The sequence below is a fragment of the Monocercomonoides exilis genome (genome assembly GCF_001643675.1).
Source record: "Monocercomonoides exilis strain PA203 chromosome Unknown scaffold7-2047599, whole genome shotgun sequence".
Taxonomy (NCBI): Eukaryota; Preaxostyla; order Oxymonadida; family Polymastigidae; genus Monocercomonoides; species Monocercomonoides exilis.
Genome location: NW_027150552.1, coordinates 417,176 through 437,607, shown reverse-complemented (window position 1 = coordinate 437,607; position 20,432 = coordinate 417,176). Strand labels below are relative to the sequence as shown.

The window sequence follows — 20,432 nt, the reverse complement described above, 5'->3', positions numbered from 1 at the left end:
AAATAATATTCGAATCAATATTTCAAAGTCAACATTTTTTGTTGTTGTCTATAAGTGGAAAATGTGTCGAAAACATCAATTGTCAATCATTGAACAAACCATTTTCAATATCGTGAAGATCATTGGCACCCATATTTATGGAAAAAAGAATAGAGAAAATAAAATTCCTTCCTGAATGATATTTATCATTTATCTTGTTTCAGTTCTGAGTTTTCACTTGAATATCAATGCGTTTGAAGACAATTCTTTGAAAAATACAAATAAAGAATCATCTTTTTTCGGATTATCCAAAAACGAAGAACATTCATTAATCTATCCAAAATCGAATTACTCACAAAATGGCTTCAGTGAAGATCGATTCACTCATTTTCGAGAAGAAGGAATATTGGAGTTTTCTTGTTTGAAAACTTCATTTTCATTGATGAACACATCCATAACGTTCTCAAAGTTGCAGTTCCAAACAAGAGGAGGAACAAATGTTGTTGATGGAACTTTATCCAATGTGATTGTTCTTGGGAGTGAGATATTGTGCAACAATGAGAAAGCAAGTGGTCTGTTCAAAATTGCTCATGGAAGAGCACTCTTCAACAACATGTCATTGAACACAAAGCACCAAAGTAATCATATTCCACAATTATTGGTCTCTGAGCATTCAGCGAAAAAGAAATGGATTGGGGATGATTTTGAAACAATCATGTTGTCATCCTCAACATTTTCTGATTTGGTGTTTGAAAAGGCTCCAATTATTGAGTCCTCATCTTCATCTTCTTTGAACATTGCCAAATGTGTCTTCTCGAACATTTCTTCCACTCAAAAGAAGGATCAATTTTGTTCAGAAACATCAGAGCTTCAAAAAGGAAATGGAGCATTCATCATTTCTGGATGTGAATTTCTTGGTGTTGAAAATGTGTTTTATGGAGGAATAGGAAATAACAATCATGCATTAAATGTTTTCAACACAAGTGTGATGCATTGTGCCAGAACCATGAATTCAAGTTCAAGAGTGGAACTCAAAGAGGATTGGAGCTTTGAAAACACCGAATTTGCCAATCAGCATGTGACTGATTATTCGGCAACAGATATTGGATTTCACACAAGTGGAGGAGCCATTTTATTCAATGGCCCTTCATCAACGCTGAGTGTTCAGAGCTGCATATTCATGGTTTGATTCATTTTTGAAGTTTTGTTTAAATTGTTTGTTTTTTCTCTAAAAAATTTTTCTATTTGAGTTCAGAATTGTTCCTGCAGCAGATGGGGAGGAGGAATTTGCGTTGTTGATTCGCTCAGTTCACGAATTGCAAATTGCTCTTTTGATAATTGCTTTGGAAAAAGAAATAATAATGAAATAGGTTCTCATGGAGGAGCAATCTTTGTTGATAAATCTCAGTGCTACGACATTGCTCACACAATCGCAAAGAATGGATATACCACGTGGTACGGAGGTGCAATATATTTTGGTTACACCGGCACTTCCATATTAACGGATTGTAATTTGAATACTCTCGAAAATGGATCGCCAATTCTTTTGTTCAATATCACTTGCGCAAATGAAACGGCCGAAAGTGACTATGGAGGTGGCCTTTGTGTTGAAAAGTTTATTCAATCATTCTTCATCATGAGCGAATGTGTCTTTCAGAATTGTTCTGCGAATACTTCACATGGAGGAGGTATTTTTATATATGTCAGCCCACTTGAAATGAATTCAAAGTTTTGTTTCTATTGCTTCTTTTTCAATAATTCTGCCTCGCAGGCATCAGATGTTTATTTGAACGATCTTGATGAAAAGATAAAAGAAAGTCCATTTGTTGAATGTTATTCCTTAACAGCTGGAGAGAGCAGATGTGTGAGCTCCTCACAAGGAACTAAAGATGGTTGGCTGCCAAATGGATTTCTTGTGAGATATGTCATTCCAGATGGAGGAAACAACAATGCGCTCTGTGGGCTGACAGCTGAGGATGGCTGCAGCTCATTGAAATTCACACTTGAAAATGAATTAACAAAGAGCAGATGCAGAATCATGCTTATAGAGGGAACTTATGAAATGGTCGAATCAAATGGATATGTTGTGTTTGGGAAGAGAATTTCTATTCAAGGAAGAGGAAAGGATCTGACTCAACTGAGTCCAGTTCGTGTTGGAGCAGACAAAGTGTTTCTGAGTGTGGATGATGGGATATGCAAACTATCATCTTTGAGCATTGTGTTTGACTCACATGAAAGTTCAAGACTGTTCCGACTGAGCTCCTCAAATTCTCAGTTATTTCTTCAAGAGCTTGTCATCAGCACACCATTGAATCAGGAAGGCCTCCCCTCAAAAGAATATTTGAACAGTTTGTTTGAGGTGAATTTTGCCAACTTTCGAATGACTGACTGCATTGTCGAGAATGTATTGTCCAAGGCCAGTCTCTTTCAAGAAACTTCTTCTGCCTCGTTGTTGTTGTCTTCATCTTCTTCTCTTCCAAACAGTGATGAATCCTTTGTTGCAAATTCCAACTTTTCACATGTGACAAAAACAGAAGGGGATGGAGCAGTGATGCCAAAGACAATCAGTGAGGGAGAGTCATTTTGTCTGTGGAACACGACAATCGAGAACTGTGAGTGTTCGAGTGGGAGTGGAGGAGGGATCAGGATTGACATGACATCATCCACATGCACCTTCAGAATGGGATCTTCCTCGTTTCCAACCACACTCAACTCGTGTTCATGCAGCAAGTGTGGAGGAGGATTGTATCTTTGGCTGGGGGATAGGGCAGCAGACTTTGTGATTTCATCAGTGAGTTTTGTGGGTTGTGAGGCAGGAGAGGGAGGGAGAGATATCTTTGTGAATGGGAGCAACATGAATGGTGAGACAATCAATTTGGAGAAGATTTGTGTTTCACTGAATGAGCTGGGATATGAAGAGTTGATGGGTTTTGATAGAAGTCTGAGTGAGATGGGAATGTTTCCATTGAATGTATTTTTGGAGTCATTCCAATCACCAGCCCATGTTGGAGGAACTGAAGGAAACTGGGTTTTTGATTCGAATTTTTGTGGATTCGGCAATTTCCCATGTCAGACAATAATTCATGCAGCTCAGCTCAGATTTGGTTCATCACAAAGGCAGATTGTTGTTGGAGAGGGATATGAGCTGGACGAGGAGATGATTATGGATGGACCAGTTTGGAACATCTCATGTGAGGAAAAGGGAATGGTTGTTGATGTGCATGCACCACAAACAGAGCTCTCCAACCAATGGCTGGTGAGTGTTTCCACAGAGTGCTCAATATACAACGTCTGCTTCTCCCTTCCTTCTTCTCTCTCAGATGCCCACTCTTTCATCACACTCTCCACTTCAACTTCCTCTCTCACTCTTTCGAACTGTTCATCAATGAATTCAATATCTGAGTCAGGGAGTGTGATTGGATTCTGCTTTGCGAGTGTGGTTGGAGGGGAGTTGAAGATGGAAATGTTTGAGACAAAAGGAGAAATGGTGTTTTCATCACATTCGTTCATTGAAGGGAAGGGGAGCAGTTTTGCTGTGAATTGTGTTGAGTGTGTTTTTGAGGGAATCACAAAAGAGAATGGAGATGGAGCTTATGTTTGTGTTTGTGCTGTGGATGAGTCAAGTGCCCATGAGTCAGAAAAGAAACAACTGACAATTGACAACTGCACATTGAATGGATGTTGGGCAAAGGGAAGCAGAGCAAAAGGGGGAGGGTTGCATGTGTGTCTGAGAGGCAATGATGAAATGATTGTGAATGGATCATCGAAGTTTGAAGGGTGCTGTGCAGGAAAAAGAGAAGAAGGAGAAGAGGATGGTTTGGGAGGAGGAATTTTTCTGTCATTGGAGGATGAAGCAACTCAATTTGTTCTCCTGGATATGAGGTTTGTGGGGTGCTGTGCCTGGAAAGGGAAGAATGTGTTTGTGAATGGAAGCTCTCTGGATGAGGTTGTGGATTCCGCGCATTTCAGCTGGGAGATGAGTGAGAAGGAAAAGTCATCGATGGATGAGCTGTGTGGGTGGGAGAGAAGCAGCACAGGGGTTGGGTTTGTGATTCCGCTTGTGGTGTATCTGTGGAGCAACTTCAGCAGGAGTGGGTTTGTCGATGGGGAGGAAGGAGGAGACTTCAGTGGATGTGGATATGCTGTTGCTCCATGCAGATCTATCTCCCATCTCATCTCCCTCAAATTCACCCCACTCCCTGGAAGTTCTTCTTCTGATGATGATGAAGATGAACAGTCCATCTCAGTGTCTCACATTTCCTCACTCACCTCATCCCTTTCCCTTTCATCTTCTGTTGAATCAGAACAAATCTCAATGAAATTCATTGGGAAAGACAATGAGTCAGGGATTGGTGTGGGTGATGATCCTGTTGGAAGTGAAGAATGGATGATCCATTCTACCATCCATCTTTCATTTGAGGTTCTCTCCTTCCACATCCCAACAGCATTTGCTCACCACAGAACATTCATCAGATCCTCAACTTCCTCATCGCTTCTCCAAATGAAGCACTGCTCTTTCACCCCTCAAAGTTCAAGTGAATCTGTTTCATTCACTTTGTTGAGTGTTTCAGAGGGAAGCTTGTTGATTGATAACTGTTCACTGTCCTCGTTCTCAACCACTCACCCATTTCTCCTTGTTTCACTTCCTTCTCAGTCAATCACCCTTTCCAACATGACAGTCTCGAATATCTCGACATCTTCGTGCTCTCTTGTGTCATTCGAAAGAACACCATCTCATCTGCCTGTGAATTCATCTGCTCACAACGAAGTGCCAGACAAGCCTTGTTGCTCACTCCAAATCCAGTCATCCTCATTTGCCAACAACACATGCTCTGGTGACAGTGCAACCATTCTTTGCCTCGGAGTGTTCGATGCTGTGGAGAGTGTTGTTGAGAAGTGCACATTCAGCCGGTGTGTGTGCGAGGCGAGTGAAAGGGGAGGGGCACTGATGATGTGTGTGAAGATCGAGGAATCATCGGTGGAGGTGAGGCAATGCTCATTCACACTCTGCAGGTGCTCGACTGTGGTTGGGAGAGGAGGAGGAATGATGTTTGATTGTGTGGATCCCTCATCACCAGCACCTTCACCAACACCAGCAACAGATGGCCCATCTTTTCTCCCGCTGAAGATTTCAGAGATCCGATTCACAATGAATGATGCACTGGTGGGGAAGGATATATTCATCAACTGCCAGTCGATCGAGCAGCAGATCAACGAAACACTCTTTGCCCTCGACTTCACCCAGGAGTCGCTCCAATCGAACAAGTCCATCTGTGCGAGTGATGCTGACGAGCAGGATGTGGATTTGATCCCCTTGATCACCTTCTTGTATGCACCCCAGATCTTTGTGTGTCTCGATTCGGCAGACACTCGCCAGTGTGGATTGCCAACAAACCCCTGCCAGAGCATCTCATCTGCTGTTCACCACATCCAGCCAGGACTTGTTAACATCATTTTCATCAACACCTCATCTACCTTCCTCACAGAGACAACTGTGCATGGGCTGTCCATCCTGCCTTCAACAAAGCAGCAGGCAACAATCCAGCTGAGTGCAACCATTCCACACACAGGAAGTGCCCAGAGTGTGGTTCTGTTTGAGGAGGATTGCACAGTTCGCAACTGCCTGATATCATTTGCCTCTTCGTTTGAGGCAGCACACTCAGCAGTATTCGCTGAATCATATGGATCGTTGGAAGTGTCTCAGTGCACATTCACAGCAGCCAATGCCTCGTTGGAGCTGGATTCACATGTGGTGTCTGTTTGGGGAGGAGTTCTGAAGATGAGTGAGACATCATTCAGCTGGCTGTCTTTTGCAAAACCCTTGCTTTTGTTTTCAGATGAATCAGAAATTGTGCTTTCCCAAATGACTCTGGATTCTCTCACATCGACAGCTGATGTTGTGGCAATTGGGCTGAGTGCAACTGTCTCGATTGAAAAAATGAACTGTTCCAACATCTCATTGAACAATGGCTGTCTGATCTCAACGAACAAAGAAGAGCTGAATATGAATGGAAATGGAAGAAATAATGATGAAGGTGAAGGAAATCTCAGAATATCTGCAGCAGTTTTTGAGAATATTTCATCAAGTGAGAACAACAATAACAACAAAAGTGTTGTGAGAATTGAGAGAGACAAATCAAATGTGAATTTGATAAATTGTTCATTTTCTTATTGTCTGCTTTCAGCTGACAAAGGAGGCCAGTTGTCTGTTTCAGACAGTTCAGATGTGTCTGTTGTTTCCTGTTTGTTTGATGGCAAAACAACAGATGAGCCAATTAACCATCAGAAGAAAAATGCTTTTGGAGGAGATGAAGAAGAAAATGACAAAGAGCATAATCCATTGTGTGGTTGGAATGGATCGGTTGTGGATGTGAAGTCAAGCAATATGACAATGAAAGACACCACAATCTGCAACTCGAAGAAAGGAGGGATTTCATTGTTTGGTGGATGTGTTGAGATATCTGAAGGAAAATTTGAGGGAAACAATCCATCAATTCAGAATTATCCTTCAGCAAGAAGGAACATCCTGTGTGAAGGCTCTTCACAAATGAATGTTGTGAGTTTGAAGGGGGGTGATGGAGTGAAAGATAATTCCTCACTTTGGATATTGGATGGAGGATGCTCATTGGAAGGGATTGCAGGAGAAAGGGCATCTCCCTTTTTCATCCCGAAGGTGGAGAGTGTGTCGTCTGAAAAGTCAGGGGAGAAGGCGAATCTTGTGTTCAGAGGATCACTTCTCCTCCCTTGCAATCTCTCATTCGAAACAGTTGCGGCAGAAGGAGATGAAGAGGTGGTTGAGAAGCATTTGTTTGATGACACAGACTTCATTTCAGAAGAAGAGGTTCATGGGTCTGTTCCTGTGGAAACAATTGAAGGAGCGGCAAGGGGAGCAGAAGTGAGAGTGTGCATTCTGCTTGGGAGTGCTGATTTTCCATCCGCAACTGAATCATTCATTCTGAAAAACAAGAGTGTTTCAGAATCAAAAGGAGATGAAAGGATTGCTGAAGGAGGAAAGAAAGAAAAATCGATATGGCCAGTTATAGTTGTTACTTTGACTGTTTTGTTTTTGATTGTTCTCATTGGATTTATTCTGTTTGTTGTTCGATGGAGAAAGCAAAAGAGAAGAACAAGGGAATTGGAAGAGATTGTGAATGACACAGTGAAGAAGGATCCAAAGGCATTTGAATTGGTGACGATGGAGATTTCACCAGAGGAGCAGTGGAGGAGAGCAGAAAGAGAGGCAGAGAAGAAGAATGAAGAGAGGATAAAGAAGAGGGTGTATGAGAATAGCTTGGGGCATTCCGAGTCATCAGAGCATTTGTTGAGTGAGAGTGGATCGACTGAATATATATTGGGCAGAGACTCAGACAAAATTCCCGAATGGGCACTGGAAAAGGTTGATGAGAAGGAGGTCGAGGAGGATACGAGAAAGAGAACACCTTCCCCATCAATTTCTTCCACTTCAACAACTGATTCAGATTCAACATTTGTTCGATCGGAGAGTTTGTGTCCAACCACCTCATCGATGTCGAATCTGGTGGATGCAATTGCCTGTTCATCGGTGTTTGAAAAGCTGATTGTGGATCTGCGAGATTCGCTGTTCATGCTGCTTCATGGAAGAAATGAGAAGAAGGAGATGGCGATTGGCACTCTGAAGGAGAGAGAACACACAGCTGCTCAGGTGTTGTTCTGGGTGGCGAATGGGGCACTCCACTCACTTGAGAATGAAGAAGACGAGCTGACCTCCCTTGCCAATCTGAGTCCTCACATTGTGTTGTTCTCAGAGCACATGATCATCTGCATTGCCAAGCATTCCGACTTCTCTTCAGATGATGATTCAGATTCCTCATCCATCTCCTCCGCCTCCACCATCATCACATCTTCCTCTGATTTCTCATCTGCCAACAGGAATGGTCGAGGTTCACCACCACCTTCATCTGCGTTTGAGGATGAGGATGACAACAGGAAGGAGTGTTTGAGGTGGAAGGCACCAGAGCTGCAGATGAACAAGAAGATGGGAGCAACAAAGGAGTCGGTTTCATTCTCGATTGGGATGATGCTGTGGGAGTGCCTGACTCTGCAGATCCCGTTTGGAGAATATGAGGCAGTGGTGGCAGGGCAGAAGATTGTGAATGGGGAGAGGCCAGACATGAAGGGGGTTTCAGGGAACACATTTGAGGCAGTTGTGAAGAGCTGCGTGTCGGAGAGAGGGTGCGAGCGTGTGGAGCTGAATGTGCTGAAGAGAGAGTTCATCCAGCACTTTCCCCCTGGCACAGTGATGGTGACGATGTCCGATGCGATTGGATACAACGAGATATCAGAGGAAGAGGAGTCGAGTGTGTCAGCAGAGGCAAGAAAGCTGATTGAAAGCATGAACAAATGAAGAAGAAGAGATGGTTGAGAAATGAAAAGAATTATGGGGGTGATTTGTTTTTTCGTTATTCTGAAAATGAAATGAGTGTTTTTTCATGAAAAATGCATCATTTGTTGTTTTCTGTTTGTGGCGTGCTTGCTACGATTTCAATTGGCTTTTTGATGCAATCTCATGTTTATTTAATTATTTTTTTGAGGATGTGAAGCGAATTATTGGATTTCTTTCAAATTATTGCTCGCGTTGTGATTTCGAATTATGTGTAATTCATTGAGATTGGAAACTAAAAATAGAGTTCGAAATGTATTTCTTGAAAATAAAAAAAGTATATATTTGAATTGAAACGAATAATGATTAGACTTGAGAGAAAAACAATAAATATAAGAGTTTTGAAATAATGTTCTGAATTCTAATCAGTTAAAAAACTGAATATTTTGAGTAATAATTTCTGAGACTAATTCAAAATGTTAAGTTCTCAATTATTTTTCGTTAAAATTCAAGTGAAAAATTCTTGGAAAAGTCAAAAAAATAACAAAAATAGTGTTCTCACTTTTTAATATCGAGAAAAAGGAAATTAACAAAGCGTCAGTACAAATAAACGTATTATTGAGATTGTGTTTTTCAAGAAGAAGATTATTTAGAAAATATTTCTCCATTTCTCCTGAAGTTTCAAACGAACAAAAAGTTTTCAACAATGAATTGTTTTATTATTGATGAGAGTCTTGAGAATGAATAAGCAAGATAAACCTTTTGTTTGCATTTTTTGACCATCTTTGGATAAAAATAAACCTTTTTTGTTGAGGACAAAGAATGTGCAATTGATAAATAAAAATTTAATTCACGCGAGTTAAGTTTTACCTTTAACAAGGTCACACTTGCGATTAGATGTTGAATTGATGCAACAAAGTGAAGAAGAGTACTTGAAAACATACTAAAATAAGAAGACGAATAAAAACGCAATGTGCGAAGAAGAAATGATAAAATTGGAAAGTCATAAAACATAAAAGATAAATGCTAATCAAATAATGAGAACGAGCAAATAAAATGAAAAATTTAAAAAGAAAGAGATTGAATCTATTGAAGAGAACGCAAAGATGAAATCTTCGAACCTCTAAAGCTCGTTCTTTTCATCTGCCTTTTCTGTCTCTTTCTGTGCCTTTGCCTTCATTTCTTCCAGACGCTTCAACTTTGCCTCTCTTTTTGCTTTCTTTGCTTTCATCTCTTCTTCTCCTTCTGGATCCCATCCTCTCTTCCTTTTTTCCTCCTCTTCCCTCTCTTTCTCTTTCCTCCTCCTCTCTTTCTCTGCCCCAGACAATTCTGGGAACCTCCTCTCAATCTCTGACTTTATCAGCTCTTTAGATGTCTTTGGTGCCTTTTCGCTGCCATCTGCATTCCATCGTTCGTGCTCTGGTAAGTCTCCCATGTATTTCCTCCTTTCCCTTGCTCGTTCTCTTTCCATCGCCTCAAACTCGAGTTGCCGAATTCGCTTCTCTCGTTCCACCTGAGAAGGTCCATCATCCGCAGTAGTTTTGCCTTCTGCTGCATCTTTTTCTTTCTGTTTCTGCCTTTCTTTCTCCAAACGCTCTTTTTCTTTCTTTGCCTGTGCAGCCTCTTTCTTTCTCTGCTTTGCGGCAGCTTTTTCGCTTGCTCTAATCATCCTTTCCTGCTCTTTCTTCATTTCCCTTTCCCTCTTCAGCCTTTCCAACTCTCTTTGGCGTTCCTCCTCTTCCTCCTTCTCCAACTTTGTCATCCTACTCTCTTTTTCTTCCTGTTCTGCCTCTGATGCTTTCCTCCATTCCTCCTCCAGCGCATACTCAATCTCTTCTGCAATCCGCTTCTCCTCTTCGTCAATCAGATCCCGCTCCACTTTCTGCTCCTCCATCCGTTTCATGTGCCCATCCTCGCACATGCAAGGAGTCTCGAAGATGGCTTCCCACTCATCCTCGCTTCTTTCTCTGATGCGAAACAGCTGGGGATATAGTCCACACACAAAGTGAACAGTAACCACTTTGTAGAAGTCGTAGTCACCAGGTGAAGAGTCTGTTGTTTCATTCTCAAATGTGTTTTCATTTGATGATGTTGTTGTTGAATTTTGAGGCTGCTGCTCTTCTTTGTTCTGAGATTCATCGTTTGCCTCTGTTTGTGAGACATTGTCCCCGTCCTGCTGTGGTATGCTCCCATTTTTGATGATTCCTGTGATGTTCCATTCGCTTGCATTAAACTCCGTCCCATTCATCCAATCAGCCGTAGCTGATGAGTCTATATTCGAATCCATCCGTGCTCCCTTTGTCTTCTTCCAATCGTCTTTCTTAATGCCCATCGCCACCTCTTTCATCCGAGTTATACGAGCTGCACGTGCTCTCTGCTCTCTCTCTTCTTTCTCTCTCTTCTCCTTTTCTCTCTTCTCTCTCTCTTCCCTCTCTGCCTCGTCTCTTGCCCTCCTCTCTCTTTCCTCTCTCTCTCTCCTCTGCTGCCGTGTCTCCTCATATTCAATCGGTGTCCTTAGCTCAATGCCCATGTAATCGTCCATCCACTGCCCTTGATCTCCCAACACCTCATCATCCCATTCGCTAATCTCCCTCCTCTTCAGCCCGCTTTTCGAGAACTCATGTTTCCGCATAGCCCTTCGTGCCTGTGTAAGAATGTCTTTCTTTTCTCCTCTTCCTCCCTTCTTTCTTCCTCCCCATCCTTCGTTCGTTGCTGCTGAGGCAAAGCGATACCTCCACCACTCGTTTGCCTTCCCCTTTTTGACAATCTTTCTCAGAGAGTCAAACTCGAACACGCCGTCTTTCTCCTTCGCCTCAAACACATCGTCTCTGATTGGCAGGAAGCAGGAGTCTGGACCATAGTCCATTGCAAGAATCCCTGCAATCTGCGCCAGCCGCTTGTACTTCTGCACTTTCTCCTCTTCTGTCAGGCGGATCTGCTGGTTGTACGGGGACGACCAGAGTGGCACGTATTTTCTTCCCACCCTCCGCTCCATCCGCTCAAACAGCTCAATCTCCACATCGCGTGCTGCATACTCCTGAAGCGCCTGTGTATTGATGATGCGCTCCCTCTCTGCCAAGCTCTTCTTGTCTTCGTTTTTCCCGCTGCCATCGTCTTCAGCTGGAGGAAGCAGCAAGTTGTAGTCAATCCGCTTTGTCTTCCCGTTCTTCTTCTTTCCTTCCATCAGCAGTGGGTGCGTCTCGTACATCAGCAGCAGTCTCTCTTTATCAGTCTCTGGCCGCTTCAATGGCACATACCTGCCAGTCAGATTGCGATGTGCCATTGTCATGTCCCACTCCGGCTGCTCGTCTTCGCGATCCAGCTTGTCCAGAGGCACTCGCTCAATCTTCCCTTCCCTCTCCTCTTTCTCCCTCTGCCTCTGAAGCTTCCGCTGCTCGTAGTTCTCCTTCATTGTGTTCATATCACGCGCACCAAGCTTCTTCAGATGCTCCGGCGGCTTCTCCTTCATCCATGGCTTCTCCTCCTCTGGCTGTGCGAGTGGATACGTCAGCTTGTTCTCCTCATCATCTCCTCCTTTTCCTGGGTGATGGTGCATATGCTCTGGATCTCCCTCCCCATCTTTCCCATCTCCACTCGGCTCCTTCCCGAAGATCCGCTCCTTCTCGATCGCGATTAGCGCACGCCCTTCCATTTCTTTCCTCTTCAGCTGCTCCAGCTTCTTCTCTAACTGTGCCTTCTTCGTCTCGTTGCTCTCCAATAAGATCTTCTTTGCTGTTTCCCGCAGCTTCCTCTCCACATCCCGATAGTTCCGCACGACCTCGTTACGCGGCTCGAAGAATACAGGCGATGCAGGCAAAGGAGCAGAAATGCGTGGATCAGCTGAGCCGCCCTTGTTGTCGAAGTAGCGCTTCTTCGACGGTTTTCTCACGCGCAGATCGCGCTGTGCTGCCATCTCCTGCGCTGCTTGGGTCTCTTGGTACCTGCTCGACGCACTCAGATCCTTCATCCCGCTCCATCTGTGCTCGTACTCCTTCGACCCTTCGCCTTCTCCGTCGAGCGCGCTGTTCAGATTCACCCCGTCCTGCACTCCAACAGGCCGCCACCCACTTCCTCCCGTGTCAATCCATTTCCCGTCCTTCCAATACCCTGCCAGCTGCTCTGTCCCGTTCTCTCCCAAACCAGCCAGCCCTTCTGCTGCCTTTGCTGCCTCCTCCACAACTGCCATGCTTCCTCCGTGTGCTCCGTCAAGAATCATCTGCACACGCACCTCTCTCCACACCCGCTGTGCATCGAAGCCAGGAAGAATGTCAGCGACGTAGAAGCGCTTGTAGAATGGTACGAACAGCTGTGTTGTGGAGGTGTCTGTGGATGGCGGGTGGAGAATGGTGTGCTGCAGAAGAAGATCAAACTCTGCACCGTAGCTGGAAAGAGAGGCAGTCCCCGTTTTGTTGTTTTCGGAGTCAAAATCTCCTTCGCTTTCATTGTTTGCATCTTCTTCTTCTTCTTCTTCTTCTTCCTCTTTTTTATCTTCTTCATCCTCATCCGCCCCGCTTTCAATTCCTTCCATTTTCTTCTTCTTCTCCTCCAGCCTCTCCTTCTTCTTTGCTGCTTCCATTTCTTCTTCCTCTTTCCTCTTCAGCTGGGGCAGGTGTGCCTCAGTCTTTTTTGAGAGAAAGCGAATGTATTTTGACCTCCTCTGCTCTCTTCTTATGAAGCGATGCACTCTTTCTTTTCTTTCGTCTTCCCAGCGATCGTCTTTGTCAGCCATCGTCAGCTTCTTCTTGTTTTTCTTGTTTTTCTTCTCTTTCTTCTTCTCCTTCGCTTTTTCTTTTCCCTTTTCTGTCTTCTTCCATCCGCTTTCTGTTTGCTCCATTTCCACTTCTTCCACTTCCACTTCTTCTCCTTCTTTCTTCATTTTATCTTCCTCCTCCTCAAAATCCTCTTCCTCTTCCTCCTCTTCTTCCTCATCTTCTCCCCAGTGCCTTTCCCACTCGCTAACTGCAGTGATAAATGCATCTTCAAACCTTCTCCCAATTCGCTCGCCTTCAATCCACTCAAAGCCAAGTGTGCCTTCCACGTCTCCTCCAACTTCAAAGCGGCAGTCGGCAGAGGTGTGGTTCTTGCCACTCATCTGCGTCAGAAGAGGGGGATGTGGGCGGGGCAGCGTCGGAGAAATAGAAGTGTCTCCGGAGGAGGAAGAAGAGGAAGAGGAAGATGGAGAATAAGATTGTGAAGTGTAGCCAGATGAATGAGATGGTGATGATGATGATGACATTGAAGAAGATGAAGGGAAAGAGAAAGGTGACGTGCGGATAGCAGCAGGCGGTGCTTGTGTGGCCTGTTTCTCGTCTTTCAGAATCTGAACAGCAGTTTGGTTGACTATTTGTATCAGAGAAAGGAAAGGATCACGGCCATAGTCTGCTGCATAAAGTGATTCCTCGTTTGACTCTGACGGGAAATGGAATATGAATGGTAAAGAATGCGATGGTTAAATAATAATAATAATAATAATACATCAGAAAAAGTATTTGTTCATAAAATAGCAGACAAAAAACCAAATCAGAATAGAGAATCCTAATGATTACGAACCTTGCATTTTCATTTCTTGTTTGGAGACAGGCTTTGCTGTCTTCAATGAAGATGCATCGAAGCCAAAAAACGAGCTCATTCCGTTGTCTCCTGCGCTGTTGTTTCTGAGTGTCCCAACTTTGTCCTTTTCCAGCCAGTCGCGGAATATTCTTTCCATTCCCCACTCTTCTGCAGAGAAAAGGGGGATCATGTGCTGCTTAGCAACCATCATCTTTACTTCCTGCTGTCGGCGCCTGTGGTCGTCCTTCACTTCGAACACGACTTCATTTTTAACGTCCAGCCAATCTGTTTCCTTTTCTGTATTTTAATCAGCAGATTATTTGATCGAAAAATATTCGAAAAAAGTTCAACATTATTAAAGTACAACAACAAAAATTATTCTTCATCAAAACACAAAGAACGGCAAGCCTTCCATCTCCTTCAAATTTGAGTCAAGTTCGGAAACATCCTTTTGGAGATCAATTGTTTCATTTTTTAAATCCTCTCGTATGTATTTTGCTGCCTCAATTTCTGCTTTTCTCAGTTCTTTTCCCTAAAGAAAATGTGATAAAACAATTTTTAAGCGAAGAAAAAATATTAAATACACGTCACAATGAATTGGTAAGCTCTTAATTTAATCCTCAAGATACCTTTGCCATTGCTTTTTTCTGTCTATCCAAAAAAATATACGGATTTGCTGAAGATTCACGACAAGTATTGATGCAATTTGTTTCTCCATTTTCGTCCATTTCATCTGATCCATCGCAGCAATCTGCAGATAATAGGCATTTAAAATTTATGGAAACGCAACAAAAGGATCAATTACCACACCGCAAATTCCATCATTAACTTTAAAAGATGGCAGGAAGAACCCTCTTCCTCCTGAGTTCAAACACCAAAATCTTGAGTTATGGCAGGCTGATGTTCCTGGCTCATCAGATCCATCAGGGCAATCACAAATTTCGTCATTCACCGAAGAAATTGGTATTCTGAGAAAAGCAAGTTAATATGTACGATAAAATAAATTTCATACGTTTTTGATTTATCTTTACATGTAAATGTTGTTCCATTATACAATTTATAATCTATCACACAAAGAAATATTATAAATAGGATATAATTGCAAGAAATATCGAAACTTAAAATAAATAACTTTAAATTTTCAAAATACCGTCTGGATATACTCCTCTCAAATTTATAGGCACATTTAAACTATAAATTAAATGGCTTGAAAGGATTAGGAACAGCAACATGACGAAATGATATGTAAATATGGGTGATGATTATGGAAGATATTTAACAAAATTGATTGTAGCAAATAAAAATAAAGCACCGTATTATAGCAATCATTCTTCTTTTTTTCTTTTTCGATTATTCTTTTTTATTAATCAATCATTTGAAAAAATAAAAACAGAAAGAATAAACAAAATACTGTCTTTGAATTGTTAAGATAACCCTCATTCAATTGATGAAATATATCATAAGATAAGAATAAATATGTTATAATGAAATTGGTTATCTTTTTAATTGTTAACTCCAAAAATAAATATATAATGGTGAATTTGATGTGACTGATTGTTGAATTTTTTAGTATTTTTGCCAACGGAGGATAGTTAATATAATACATTTCTCTCATTTACCTTCTTTCGAAAGCTGCTTTTATTTGTACAAAACATATTTGCTGTAACTTTGCCGTAGATTGAAAAATCCTAAAAATGGATATCTTTATAAAGATTGCGATTTTATTTGCAGTATTTTTTTCAATTGGATATTATTTTAGCTGCCACGGATTTTCTATTAAAAAAATTTCGCAAATATCATGGATTGCTGTCAGTCCTTTTCGAAGAATAGAGATTTCGTTTTTTGCTGAATGTCTTCTTGCTGAATGCAAAAGTCATCGAAAGCAGAATAAGAACAATTTAATTACTTATTATGATCGCATTTTTCGATTGCAACAGTTGCAATTCCCTTTTTATCCAGAAAAATACCAAATATATTTTTTGAAACAAACTGTGAAAAAGTACTCCCCTGAACTATGCTCTTCTTGTTTAAATAATCTATATGTTTTTTCTTCTCAGTGCTTGCAATGTCATTTAGTTGGAAATAAGCCTTTATGCCAAGATTGCCCAATTCAATGTTGGAATCAAGCTTCAAAACAGATTTCACCAAAAAAGTCTCAGTTTACTGGAATAATAAATAGACACCAAACTACAATTAAAAATAATAATCCTCTTCTATATTTTTCCTATAGCATCCTTCATAAGAGGAAGCCAGCCAAAAGACGTCCACTATCCGAGTTCTGTAGAGAAAAGCAAAAACAGAAAATTGAGCAACTTGCTTTTCGTTCACAAAAATCTCCAAAAGAAATTGAAGACTTGCTTTATCAGGATGATCCACAAATATTTTGGGAAGAATCATCTGATGACGAGCACAATTGGAGCCTTGATCATAATTTCTTTTAGATATTTCATTGAAACTATCAGTTTAAATTGAAATATAAAAATGATACATAAATAAGCCTTTTACTGTTAGACATTTCAAATGTTCAACATTCACCGCCTTTATGTGTTTTGTAGAAAGCAACGAGCGTTAAGATATTTCAAATATTCTATCTTTTATTTTTGTGATTAAATAAATAATAACAACTTTAAAAATTAGGGCGAATAAAAAAATTTATGCATCGTCAATTAAAAATATTCAAAAAGAGAGGCAATAAAAAGTATCAGAAGAATATTATGATTGCTCAATTGTATAATCAAAATCGATATTTTTTAAAATAAATTTATCATAAATTGTTAAACAAAGCAAAGAGTAAAAACATAAATTGAATCAATTCTTTCTCTTTTTAAGGCTTTCTAAGCGACTTTTTCGACCATTTGAGCGAGAAAGACTTCACGTAAGGGACAGAGCCAAGTCGATTGCCTTTTCAAGATTTCCAGATGAAAGAACAAGAACATTTGAGGCTTCTGAATGAGATATGCCTGTTATTTCCATGATCCGCTTAATATCCTCTTCGAAAGCATACTGCTGTCTCTGAGCAAAAGCATTCTTTTTCTTTTTCCATATGCTCTCGGATGCATCTCCTCCTTCCTCTCTTTCACTATCTTCTCCAGAACTGCTTCTGCTGCCTCGCCCCATCTCTGTCTGAAGACTGTCTTGCCTTGCATTCTGTTGAGAGCCGTCTGTTTGGGCAAAGTCATCATCATTCTCCTCTTCTTCTTCAACTCTGCTGAGCTTGCCGCGATGCGCCGACGTTCCGCTGCCAGCTGTCTGTGTCATTGAGAGCTTCGATAAATGATTCAGAACATTCTCTCCTGCTCTTCCGGAGCTTTCCACCGAATATTGTTCACTTTCGTTTCCATTCCCTTTGCTCTCCTTCTCCTCTTTTCCTGCATGCTCCAATATACGCGCCCCTCCTCCAATGCTCCTCCATTCCATTCCTGCATCTCTCAGCCGCTCTGCTTCTGCCAGGTTCTTCCGTATCATCGCCTCCTTCACGAAGGCTGTACGTCTTCTTTCTGCTTCGTCTTTGGACACCCACATCTGAGAGATGGCATTCCCCTTCACGTTGTACCCAATGATCGTCTCTGACCCATCTGCATTCAGCACCGTATCACTCGAAACTATCACATCGTCAGATGGCTCAAAAAATCCATCTTCATCTTCTCCTTCGCCTTCATATCCGTCTTCATATTCGTCTTCGTATTCGTCATCATAATCGTCGTCATCAAAGATCCCATCTCCGAACTCGCAATTGCCTTTTATTTCGTTCTCTCCTTCTCTTCTTTCTGAATTTTGTCTGCGCAAAGTCTGAAAGCCTTCTCTTTTGTAGATGTACTTATCCTGAGTTGCGTGTTTGGCTGGCGAATAATCAGGATCGTGTGTATCGTCTTCATCATCGTCGTCTGCGTAGAAATCTCCGTCTTCGTCGCTGTTGTCGTCATGCTTGATTTCGATCTTCTTCCGAAGTAAATAGTTCTTGCTCCTATCACTTGATGAAGAAGATGACGAGGATGAGGATGATGAAGAAGATGAGGAGGAAGTTGCAACTTTTGACAAAGGCGAAGAATCTGAAGAATTATTCACCACTTCAGCAAAATTCCTCATTCTTATTCTGTTCAGAAACGCCTCGTTTTTCATCGAAATAGATTCTGCAGTCACTAGTGGCTGAGGCAGTGGCCGTCCAGTTTCTCTTTCAGCTGGCTTTTCCTTCGTCGAATGCAGCAAAAGCTGCTCATCAGAAATGAAATGTGCACTGCCGAGAGGACTAACTGAAGAAGTACTCTGAGCAGACACTTCTGATGGCCTTGAGCGCTGCACGTCCCAATCTTCGTCTGACACTTCTGAAGAGTTATAGCCCAGCCCTCTGCGGATCGATGGATCGTCTCCTTCTTCTGTTCCATGCTTTCCTTTCTCTTTGCTCGCTTCAGACTGCTTCTCAGCACGCTTTCCGCCTTTTCCGTTGTATTTTTGTGACTCCAGCCATCTTTCAATGTTGAACTCTCTTGATTTAATCTCTTCCAAAGAAGGGAAAGGATCACGAGATTCTCTTCTCCCTCTCTTCTTTCCTCCATTTTCTGTCAGTTCCTCGTCGCTTTCCTCTCCTTCGTCGTCGCTGAAAAGCCCTGTGCTTTGCCTGTCGTCCAGCGGCTCCCACTTTGTCCCGTTCAAATATCTGAAGTGTCTGTACAACTTGTCCTTTGAAGTGATGGTATCGTCTTCATCTTTGCTTGTTCCTTTTCCACTTTTGCTGCTCTTATGCCCACTTTCTTCTTCAAATTGATCGGAAAAATCATAATCTGCTTCATCATCATCATTTGACATGAATGCACTTTTCTTGCTTTTATTCTCCAATTGCATAGCATGTGCTGCTATTTCTGAAACATATTTGTTTGCTCCATTTTTGTCTTTATAGATGAAAATCCTTTCTGTTGGCTCTCTCGTATTTTGTCTACCTTCTTCAATGCTTTGTGGCGTAATGCGTTTGAGTTGTTGGCGCTTTTGAGAACTTGTCCCATCACCAAAAGCAGATCTCGTGGTTGTTTGTTTATCTGCATCTGCATTTGAATCTTCAGAATGGCCCATCGCTGAGTCTTTTCCAGGCTGATTTCTTTTGCTGAATGACTCAACAATCTGACTGCTACTCTTCGCAGGAGGCACTCCACTTGTAACATTCGCCACCTGACTGTGCACATCGCTTGAACCCTTAGCTCTCATCTCTTCCAGCTGCATCTCTCTGTCTGCTATTCTGCTGGCTGCACCCACCAAGCTGTATGCATCCATTCCGTTTCCTCTTCCTTCTGCTTCATCTTCAGCACCGCTGGCAGAACTTCCATTGGATCCCGCTGATTTATTTGAACTTTCTTTTTCCATCTCAGACTCCAGAACATTGATGGCCCATTCGATATCCCCGCTTGTGTGTTTCAAGGCGATCCTTGCCTTTTCTTTGTCGAATCCCATTTCTTCCAGTCGATTAACCATCTCCTCATCAGAGTTCATCCTGTTTGCATTCAAAAAGCTGAGACGCGACTCTTCACTCGACAACCCTGTGGAAGGAAATCTCAATGAATGCTTTGTGACATAGTTGTCAAACGCCTCAGATTCCTCACTCGGAATCCAGTCCATAGCATCATCATCCTGATCAATACTTGGAATCATCATCCCGGTATCTCTTTGCCCGGGCGTGGGTAGAAGCCCTTCTCTTCCAAAACCAGGTCCAAATCCTCTTCTTTTGGACTTCATATGCGACATGTCAAACAACGGAACTTTGGTTCTTGGTGTTGTACTTCCTCTTTCACTTGATTCAGTTTGTTCGGTTGAAAAATTTTGAGAACTGGATGACTGGGGATCAGAAATTCCTCCATTTTGATTATACTGGGTGATAAAGCATTCTGAATCGTTTCCCATTATGGAAGGATCTTGACTTTGCATTGAAGTTAATTTATGAACGTTTTCATAAGGTTTCATGTGCAAGATATCTTCTCCAGTTTCGCCTACCATGTTGGCTCCTAATTGGGAGATTCCGTCAATAAAACGTACATTGCTACTGTGTGAATTTCTGATATTCGAATTTTTTGTATTTCTGTTAACATCAGAATCTTTTTCAATTTTCATTGTTTCAGTTAATCTCTTTCATTTTACGTAATTGAGGAAATATGTATAATCAGATAAGAAAATTGTATAAAAATAGACATAAATGCAGACCTTTGTGACTTTAAGAGTGAAAACTGGATGCTTAGCCTATAAAAATAGAACATGATTATAAAAACAAAAATTTAAGTGCATACGCAACGAAGAGAAGAAAATGTTATAAAGCCGAATAATTCTATGCCGTTAATTGTTAGGCTTAAATTTGACTTGGAACAGTTGAATAAAGAAGAAAGCATTGTTAAAAAAGAGAAAATGGTGTCATTTTCATTAACAGTAAACGGTATCAAGCAATATTCGTTCACTTTCACGGTTACATGAATTGTCATTAAAGTATGTATACACTTTTGCTTTCAATAAGCAGAAATTTTATGTTTAGATAATTTTTGGATAAATAAGATCTGACCCCTAAACTTTT

At 41.6% G+C, this 20,432-nt stretch overlaps 3 protein-coding genes across 3 annotated transcripts; 1 reads left to right on the top strand and 2 right to left on the bottom strand.

Annotated features, from left to right (window-relative positions):
- Positions 1-421: 421 nt before the first annotated feature.
- MONOS_715 (uncharacterized protein) lies at positions 422-8,362 on the top strand (the record flags this gene model as incomplete). The annotated part of the gene is made up of 2 exons (XM_067877456.1): positions 422-1,162; positions 1,235-8,362. 2 exons carry the CDS (start codon positions 422-424, stop codon positions 8,360-8,362), a joined length of 7,869 nt encoding a protein of 2,622 aa, XP_067733291.1.
- A 215-nt stretch (positions 8,363-8,577) lies between these two features.
- MONOS_716 (putative Calmodulin-binding family protein) lies at positions 8,578-15,136 on the bottom strand. Its single transcript, XM_067877466.1, has 7 exons — positions 15,039-15,136; positions 14,901-14,952; positions 14,699-14,856; positions 14,518-14,639; positions 14,297-14,420; positions 13,889-14,185; positions 8,578-13,747 (listed from the first exon to the last, which is right to left on the bottom strand). The coding sequence occupies exons 1-7, from the start codon at positions 15,118-15,120 to the stop codon at positions 9,462-9,464; spliced, it is 5,121 nt and encodes a 1,706-aa protein (XP_067733290.1). The 5' UTR covers positions 15,121-15,136; the 3' UTR covers positions 8,578-9,461.
- A 1,320-nt stretch (positions 15,137-16,456) lies between these two features.
- Positions 16,457-20,417, bottom strand: MONOS_717 (uncharacterized protein). The gene is made up of 3 exons (XM_067877477.1): positions 20,155-20,417; positions 20,072-20,107; positions 16,457-19,996 (listed from the first exon to the last, which is right to left on the bottom strand). The coding sequence occupies exons 1-3, from the start codon at positions 20,341-20,343 to the stop codon at positions 16,760-16,762; spliced, it is 3,462 nt and encodes a 1,153-aa protein (XP_067733289.1). The 5' UTR covers positions 20,344-20,417; the 3' UTR covers positions 16,457-16,759.
- Positions 20,418-20,432: the final 15 nt, after the last annotated feature.

Bases quoted from the DNA above. Each gene is read 5' to 3' on its own strand.
- MONOS_716 (XM_067877466.1), bottom strand. From the start codon at position 15,120: ATGTTGCTGTTCCTAATCCTTTCAAGCCATTTAATTTATAGTTTAAAT. The intron at 14,953-15,038 runs GTATTTTGAAAA...TTTGTGTGATAG, and splicing joins GAGAGGAGTATATCCAGACG to ATTATAAATTGTATAATGGA. The intron at 14,421-14,517 runs GTATCTTGAGGA...CATTTTCTTTAG, and splicing joins AGAAAAAAGCAATGGCAAAG to GGAAAAGAACTGAGAAAAGC.
- MONOS_717 (XM_067877477.1), bottom strand. From the start codon at position 20,343: ATGACAATTCATGTAACCGTGAAAGTGAACGAATATTGCTTGATACCG. The intron at 20,108-20,154 runs GTATGCACTTAA...CTATTTTTATAG, and splicing joins CATTTTCTTCTCTTCGTTGC to GCTAAGCATCCAGTTTTCAC. The intron at 19,997-20,071 runs GTCTGCATTTAT...GTAAAATGAAAG, and splicing joins TCACTCTTAAAGTCACAAAG to AGATTAACTGAAACAATGAA.